Here is a 9,194-nt window from a genome sequence, read left to right on the forward strand (position 1 = left end):
CCGATTGTACGCAACCCTACGCCGGCCTACGCAACTGTACGCGGAGGGACGCAAGTGGGTACGCGAGATGAACGCAAAAAATTAAAATGTTTAATTTTTTTCGCGTACCTTCGGCGTAGACTTTTTACGCAGAAAGTACGCAATTTGTACGCAAGTCTACGCAGATCCGGTGTGAAAGGGGCTTAAGCCTATTGAATAAAACTGAAATTTGTCAAGAGGCAGTGAGTGGCGCAAGACGTAGGGCGCTGAAGCTTTCGGTTTAATTACATGTCATTAGTGCTCCAGTGGCGCCCGGATCTATAATGGTCAGGCTCCAGTACCCGCGGACGACAGTTCCCGTCAAAATGTCACGTTTGTGTCACATATTACTCTACTCTCCAGGTCGACATCTTACAGCCGTCATCGCCGTCTGCGACCTCCGCCCCGTCACCCGTCATGACCCGTCCGCCTTACATCCCCCGTCTGGACAGAGCCACCTTGGTCCTCCGTGACTATGTGATCCTAGACAGCTTAAAGATTGCCGTCAATACGTTGCTCAGGGATGTTGAAGCAATAAGCGGAATTACAGCCAAGTAAAACATCGTAACAGCAATGACCCAATCAAATGCCTTGACAACGGATATGGACGCTAGTGAATTTTCGCACTGGGCACCTAAAATGTGATCCCGTTGGTTCCAAAGAATGCAAAGGAAAGACCTATTTAAATTCTCTCTGCTACTCTTGATAAATATTTATTTAAAAAAATGTGATTTCCGTATTATAATTATGAGTCTTTCCTTTGAACTTATTGAAGGGAATCAACGTACGGAATCACATTTTTAGGCGCCTGGTGCGAAAGTGCATCAACGCCCGAATAATGTACAAATCAGACGAATATTGAGTCTCTGTTTATTTATAAGTCCATAGAAGATAAAATATAAACTGTTAATATATTTGTAGTAACAACTAGTACATTTTCATAAAATTGTATTTTTACTGTCAAAATAAGATAGTATCAGTCGATTACTTTATATGAAATATATTCTTGATACTGGGATGTACATGTAAGATGTTTGCCTTTGATATTTAGTATTGTCAGTATTCACATACACGTGCAATGTATGTAAAGCCTATTATTTATATTTTGCTTATATTATTGAGATGAATATGCATATTTACCTTGTTGGTCCGATAAATTTATAATGTCATTGATTATTCATCTTGAGAAATTAATCTGCCATGTAGTAGTAGACCTGTCAGTCTTAATCTTAAAGCCACACTGTCCTACTTGTAGCTACTTGCTACCTCTATATAGAAAACAATGCCTAATCGATGACCATTGGTCCCCCATGATCCTCTTTTTCTTACGTTAACTGAGAGCTGAGTTGATGAGATAACCACCCGTTCAGTAACCTTGCAGGGCGGTCTAATCCCTCATATAAACCAGTACAGATAAGCTTTAAGATATGAGACATTCCTAAGGCCACGAGTGGAAAGAGCGAGTGGCGTCATAAAGCAGACTCCTCGGCTGCAGCCGTCACATGGTAATGATGGTCCCGACCTAGCACCGATTAGTTAATATCTTCTATTAATCAGAAAGTATTATTTATCAAATCAGCCTATCAGTACTATACAAGGTTTAAGCAAATATTTTAGTCTCCGTAAACTTTATTATATAAGCATTTTTCTTTTCTACTTATTCTCTGTATACATCTTGCAAATTTCTACTTGTGTCAAGTATGACGTATTTGCAGTAAAAATTTTAAAATATAAATTATAATTATTCCGTATGGTAACTATTCCTCTTCGGGAAACGAGAGAACAATGAGGGGTAGTGTGTGAGTGTCCCAAATACATTCTGTAGAACAATAGGTAGACATTTGTTGAACATGAACTTTACAACAACAACAAAAAAAATTGATTTTATTATCAATCTACCTCAATCTTACCTATACTTAGTATCCCAGATCCTCATTGACTACCTCTATGTCTGTCTGTCTCTCACTCGTTATATATCCCACTCAAACTGATACTTATTTACTTCTCTCCTTCATCTTTATATGCTCTTTACATGTATCAAATCTCTCCCTTTCTCTCTTTCTCCCCTCTATCCTTGTCTCCTTCTCCCCTTCTTTCTCCCACATGACTCTCTTTCACTCCTATGATCTATACACTTTAGTTTACAATGTAACGTGTATCACGCAAACACTATGTAAACTAGTTTATTAGTATAGCCTCGATAAATCATATTCCTCACAAATATTTTCTTATCAATTCACATGGACATGTATACATATGTTAATTTTACCGTGAGGGTAGATATTTTACGAAAGATATTGTTATTCATTGTGTTAAAAAAAAAAACTAAAAACGTGTATCACGTCATAAGTATCTGACAATTTTGTGTCACCATAGCCGTTCTGCAATGTACTAATTTAATAAGCAAGTTATAATATGTGTATGTTCACTTTGTTTAAAAAAAAGGGGAATCCGTCACCCTCCCCTTCCCTGCGTGTATCATTTCACAAATATGAATGTTCAAATTTGATTATATAAAACCATAACATGATGACTAGTCTGATTAATAACGGAAGTAATTAATCTAAGGTGGTGATCAATTTACGTGGATATGAATGAATATATTTATTATAATTTTATGGTAGACGTACATGTATATTTTGTGAAAGTTATTGTTATTCATTGAGTAAAAAAAACTATTAAAAACGTGTATCACGTCATAGGTATCTGACAATTTTGTGTCACCATCGCCGTTCTGCAATAAACTAATTTGATAAGCAAATTATAATACGTGTCTGTTCAATTTGTTTTAAAAAAAAAGGAAATCCACCACCCTCCTCTTCCGCTGTGTGTATCATATCACAAAAAAAGAAGAATATTCCAGTTTGATTATATAAAACCATAATATAGTGACTAGTCTGATTAATAACGAAAGTAATTAATCTAAGAAGGAAAGATATATACCGCGCGAGGCGTTTGCTGAAGAGTTATCATAGCCTTATTAAAACAGGTTATTAACAGCATTGCTAAATTCGTTACTGCGGCTAAAGTTCTTTATACCCTACCAAGCATATGCCTGTAAGTTAGAATGCAGCCTTTAAAGCCCCAATGTCCTACTTGTAGCTACTTGCTCCCTCTATATAGAAAACTTCCCCAATCGGTGCCTGTTGGTCCCCCATGATTCTCTATTTCTTATGTTATTTGGGGACCTGTCAGTGATCTCGCTGTGTGGTATAATCCCTTCTAGCCACACTAGTGTTGATAAGCTTTAATACATAATTAATGTTTGTTGATCAGTATGATTGCGCAACCATTTAAAATGAGCTTTATTTACAAAAAATATTTAATTCCAATATTCATGAACGTTATTTCATTTACAAACTTGATTATTAATTCTCAAATTGTATAAAACTAGAAATATAGTCACCATTCAAAGTAATTGATTGAGTCATTTAGGACACCTTTTATAATATTTTGGTGAAAGCAAGCTTTATTGTAATAAATGAATGGATGGGTGAGTGAGAGAACGAGAAAGTATCAGTAGATGCTGATTTAGGTGTGAGTGAGTGAGTGAGTGGGTAAGACTGAGGGGGTGCGTGAATGAGTGATCGGGTGAGTACTTAATGGTTGAAGACGTGAGTGAGAAAGTGTGGATGAGTGGGGAAGTGTGGGTGATTGAATAGTGAATGAGTGAAGATGTAAGTGGGAAAGTATGGGTGGGTGAATTATTGAAGAAATCAGTAAGTGTGAGTGAATGAATGAGTTTGTATTAAGTAAAGAGTAAGGAAATGAGTGAGTGCGTGCATGGGTGAGTGGGAAGGTGGGCGAGTGAGCTAGTGAGTGATCGGGTGATCGAGGAATAGTGACCGAGTGAACTCGTTAGTGAGTGGGCCAGTGAGAACATGAGTGAATGAAGAAGTAGTATTATACAAATAATCGAAATATTAGAAGGATATCGGGGAAGAGGAGAGAGAGGGGGAAGGATAAAAAGAGAAAAAATTGAAGAAAAAGGAGAGAAAGGACAGAATTTCACAGAAACGGGAAAATTATGGAAACTTTAAGGGCACTTCGGTACTGACCTTTGGTTAAGAAAACTCTTTACACTTTTGTTCTCCTCCACCAGACTGTACGAAAGTCCTCTTAAAGATTAGTTCCGAAAATGCCCTTCATATAAAGCCACCAATATTCATGGCACTTGACGACATCATTCAAAGAAATTAATGCATGATTTTCCCTGCAACCTATCGACAATAAGCCGACGTAATGTGTAAACTAGCAATCTACTCAAATGTTTATGTACTTGTAGGAGAAAATGATTATTAAAATTCAGTATCTTCGACAGCAAGATTAATCACTGCTCCTCGATCGGTTGGTTGCTGTATTTCCTCATTCACATCATCTTTGAGGACAGTGGAATCGGAAGTGGATCGGTAAGTACCACTGTCGATGGCGATCTCCACTTTGTCCTCCACAGGTTCCTTGCCTTCTTTGAAAACGAACCGCTTGTGCAGGGTGTAGATACCGATAACTGCCATTCCAAGAAAGAACTGTAGCATGATGCTGATGAAGGGGACCCGCCCTGCAAGATCCGCCTCCGGCTTGGGGTAGGCGTTGATTAGGACGACGTAGGCTATTATTCCGTTCTGGACGCCAGTCTCAAAGGCAATTGTGGCTATCTGCTCTTTCTTTAAACGAGCCAACTTTGCCATGATGGCGCCTAAGGTGCCTCCGATTAAAGGTAACAGAAGAGAAGACACATAAATCTGCCAGGGGGCGTAGAATATGTAGAGCTGAAACGGTAACGATGAACCTATAACCAATATGAGGACTACTGCGATTACTGGCTTCATTATCTTCACAGCTTTCTTCTCATAGTGTGACCATCTTAACCGTGCCAGGACGCCCGCTGCGAGAGGGATGAGCATGCCGACCAGCTGGATAGCAACTTGATCGTAGGGTGTCTCGATTGTGGAGTCAGTGATGAGAGGCGTGTAGATGAATATGTTCAGTGGCATAGTCCCGAGGGCCAGGAGAGTTGAGCAAGTTGTCATGGTGACACTCAACACGAAATCTGCATCTACAAGGATGCTCAGATCATTGCTAAGTTTTCCACCAGGAGAGCACCCAACCAGTAGCAAACCAATAGCTGCTGTTGGCTCCAATTGCAGCATCTTACCGATGCCAAACGCTAATGCCGGCATGAGCACAAACTGACAGGTGAAACCGATGAAAACAGCAAATGGACGCTTTAAGTTCTTCAAAACTAGTTTTATATCCAGCGTGAATCCCATCAAAAAATACGTAATAGATAATGGAATGAAAAATAGATAATTCAAAACGTTGTCATAAAAATAATTAGCCACAAGCAGAATCTTGACAGGTATCTCAGCAACGCGTGTCATTTCGTTTGATCCTACTCCTGACATCATTATAACAATACTCGATAATCCAAGATTATTTCCGCGTATTTTCACATGGTAAACTCTAGGTAAAACCATTCCGGCGGAAACACTGTACGTCGATGCGTTAATTATTTCAAATTCATTTTCATTGAGACTTTGAAAGATAATCGTACTCTCCGAACCATTGTAGACTAATATGGTCACGTTCATATCCAGTTCTTGTCCCTCCTCAACGTACACGTCTGTGTGGTTCTCAAAGACGATGTCAATACGTGCGATGCAAACATGAATTCCCAAAACCAATGTTAGCAAGGACCGAAAGACTTGTTGCTGATACATGTTGTGTGTCATCTGCAAGTCAATAAAACAGATTTATAAAAACATTTTACCATGTTGTTCAACATGCAGTTATTATTTTTTATTATTAAAAAATCACATTTTAATTCGACTTTTAATAATCTATTTATATGAAATAAAAAAGTTCGTTGTCATAAAAGAACTCGTCGGGAACGCCAAAGGCCCTATCCCATTGAGCGGCGAATGCTTGCGAACGTTGCGAATCAGCGACTTTTAGTGACGTTTAGCGACAATTAGCAACATTTGAGCGAATATCTCCGAAAGTGTTTGGGAAAGGCAGTTGGCGACTATTAGCGACTGCAAGCAAATGTTAGCGACAGTTTTTGCGAAGATTAGCAACTATTTGCCAATCCTTTGCCACTATTTGTGAACGTATGAGACCTTTTGCTAACTAGTGGTACTCAATGGGTCGGTGTTTATAAAGGAACCATATGGTAACGTGGTCGCTATAGCATTGGCGAAACAAAGAGAACTGACGAAAACAAAGAGCGACACCGTCTTACAACCGTTTGCAAAGGCTTACGACTGTTTTGCAAACGCCAGTAACTGTTTTGCAAACGATCACAACTGTTTGCAAACGCTTGCTACTGTTTGCGGAAAAACGAAAAAAACTGTTTACGACAATGAAAACTGTTTACAAACTTTCTTGCCACCTTTTACAACCTTTTACGAACCCTGGCGAACCCCAAATTCGCTACGTTCGCGAGCATCGCCGCTCAGTGAGATAGGGCCTTAAAGAAACGCAGAACATCCGAACTGATACATGGTTACAGGGCCTATCTCACTGAGCAGCGAATGCTTGCGAACGTTGCGAATTTGGATTCGCCAACTTTTCTGACGAATGTTGGCGAAAATCAGCGACATTAAGTGACGTTTAGCGACAATTAGCAACATTTGAGCGAATATCTCCGAAAGTGTTTGCGAAAGGCAGTTGGCGACTATTAGCGACTGTAAACAAATGTTAGCGACAACTTTTGCGAAGATTAGCAACTATTTGCCAATCCCTTGCCACTATTTGTGAACGTTTGAGACCTTTTGCTAACTACTGGTACTCAATGGGTCGATTTTATAAAGGAACCATATGGTAACGTGGTCGCTAGCTTTGGCGAAACACAGAGAACTGACGAAAACAAAGAGCAAAACCGTTTAACAACCGTTTGCAAAGGCTTACGACTGTTTTGCAAACGCTAACGACTGTTTTGCAAACGCCTGCAACTGTTTGCGGAAAAATAAATTCGCAAAGAAATTTTGAACATGTTCAAAATTTCTTTGCGACAAGAAAAACTGTTTACAACAAAGAAAACTGTTTGCGATCTTTCTTGCAACCTTTTACAACATTTTACAAACTCTGGCGAAACCCCAAATTCGCTACGTTCGCAAGCATTCGCCGCTCAGTGAGATAGGCCCTAGGACCTATGTCCCTGAGCGGCGAATGTTTACAAACGTTGCGAATTTGGATTCGCCAAGTTTTCTGACGAATGTTGGCAAAAATCAGAGACTATTAGTGTTGCAAAAGGTTCGTAAAAGGTTGCAAGAAAGTTCGCAAACAGTTTCATTGTCGCAAACATTTTTCTTCTCGCAATGAGTGAATTCATTTTTCTGCAAACAATTGCAAGCGTTTGCAAAACAATCGTAAGCTCTTTGCAAACGGGTCCTATATAAAATCGACCCATTGAGTACCAGGAGTTTTCGCCAACATTCGTCAGAAAAGTTGGGGAATCCAAAATTAGTAACGTTCGTAAAGGGGTAATCTCACTGAGCGGCAAATGCTTAATTATGGTCACGTGGTCGCTAGCATTGGCGAATCAAAAAAGAACTTTAGTGACACCGTCTTACAATCGTTTGCAAAAGCTTACGACTGTTTTGCAAACGCTTGCAACTATTTGCGTAAAAATAAATTCGCAAAGAAAAACTGTTTGGGAGCTTTCTACGAACCTTTTACGAGCCCTGGCGAAGCCCCAAATTCGCTATGTTCGCAATCATTCGTCGCTCAGTGAGATACCACCTTAAACATTATTTCGTCGAGATTATGCCACTCTTCTTGAAAATGGGCCCTTACCGGTATTGAAATCAAATGTTTATATATTTCAACCTTTTCAAGTGGGCTTTCTTTGGGGGTCTGTTTTTCTTCCTCCTCCTTCTTTTCAGTCTCTTCTGCTTACATTTATTGTAATATTCAAAATACATTATAACTCTTAGATCTTTTGCAGTATAAAACATGCAGGCTCAGTTATTACATTTCTAAAGTTACAATGAATATATTAGCTTACCAATAGAAACATCAATTGTGAAGAAAAAACGAAAAGATGCCAAAGCGTCTCCTTCGACTGCAGCCGTCAGCAATTTTGCGAGCTCCTCCGAATCTGTAAGATTTATAATGTTTTCAGATTGTTTCGTTTCACCTATAGAAAAAAAAGGATGAAAATACAAAACAATGTATAAGAAAAATAAGATGACACAGCATGAAATGGCAATTTGATTTTCTTTATCAAACGTTTGACGATCAAATATTGGAATCTCATGCCGAGTAAATACGCGGATTAGACGAACCGTTTTGTGTCCGCGACTGTGATTGGCAGAGCTACAACAAAAAGAAGAAGGCTGCAGTATTTATATGCCAGCATGATTTCACAAGCAATGTTGACTAACAATACCTGGGAAAAGTGAGTAAACAAAAGAAAGATATATGAAGACATCTTGCAAGCCGTCAAGTAAACTGGGAGGAACAATGGTGCTTGGAGGTACCCCGCGGTGCGAAACACGACGGATATGTTCCTTCTCACGGTATCAAGGTCCGAGTTGCTTAACCTCTAAAGTGTTGGGTAAAAACTTAACCATTTTGGGTAAAATTAACAGAAAGGACAAGTGTGTTTGTTATATGTGAGATTTAGCCCGATATAGAATATTTTGTACCCAAACTTGGGTAAAAATTACCGAATGTTGATTAAAATTTTCCCCAACAAACATGCATGTTCTTTTCATGTTAAGATTTGGGGTACCTAGTTGTTGGTTTTATATGTTTGAGAGTGTATACAATAAGATGCATCTGCTGTGTTTGTTATTTCATTTTTGTTTTGTTTTGTTTTTAATGTCGTTTCTTTTTCAGAGGTTCATATTTCTGACGGTTCGTTATTCCAAAAGCTTACGATTCTGAAAATGGCATCGAACATATTTCAGAATTATAACCTACGGGTACGAATGTTCAGAACATCGAACCTTCAGATTTATAAAACAAATTATTTACCATACTTCATTTAGGCAATGATGAATGTCGTGATGTGGAAAGTTTGTTAATCTTTTGGGCGAAAAGATGCCCCTCCCTCCCAGGCACCTCACGTGAACTGTGCTATGTAAATGTGCTGAACGTGCTCGAACTTGTACTTTTTCGTAAATACATGTAGAGTGCATTCGAATGATCTTGAACCGGGACCCACGAAA

At 39.0% G+C, this 9,194-nt stretch overlaps 1 protein-coding gene across 1 annotated transcript; it reads right to left on the reverse strand.

Moving 5' to 3' along the window:
- Positions 1 to 3,464: 3,464 nt before the first annotated feature.
- Positions 3,465 to 8,207, reverse strand: LOC579904 (ileal sodium/bile acid cotransporter-like). Its single transcript, XM_011665720.2, has 2 exons — positions 8,027 to 8,207; positions 3,465 to 5,750 (listed from the first exon to the last, which is right to left on the reverse strand). The coding sequence occupies exons 1-2, from the start codon at positions 8,036 to 8,038 to the stop codon at positions 4,317 to 4,319; spliced, it is 1,446 nt and encodes a 481-aa protein (XP_011664022.2). The 5' UTR covers positions 8,039 to 8,207; the 3' UTR covers positions 3,465 to 4,316.
- Positions 8,208 to 9,194: the final 987 nt, after the last annotated feature.

The sequence above is a fragment of the Strongylocentrotus purpuratus genome, unplaced genomic scaffold (assembly GCF_000002235.5).
Source record: "Strongylocentrotus purpuratus isolate Spur 01 unplaced genomic scaffold, Spur_5.0 spur5_scaffold_15, whole genome shotgun sequence".
Classification (NCBI taxonomy): domain Eukaryota; kingdom Metazoa; phylum Echinodermata; class Echinoidea; order Camarodonta; family Strongylocentrotidae; genus Strongylocentrotus; species Strongylocentrotus purpuratus.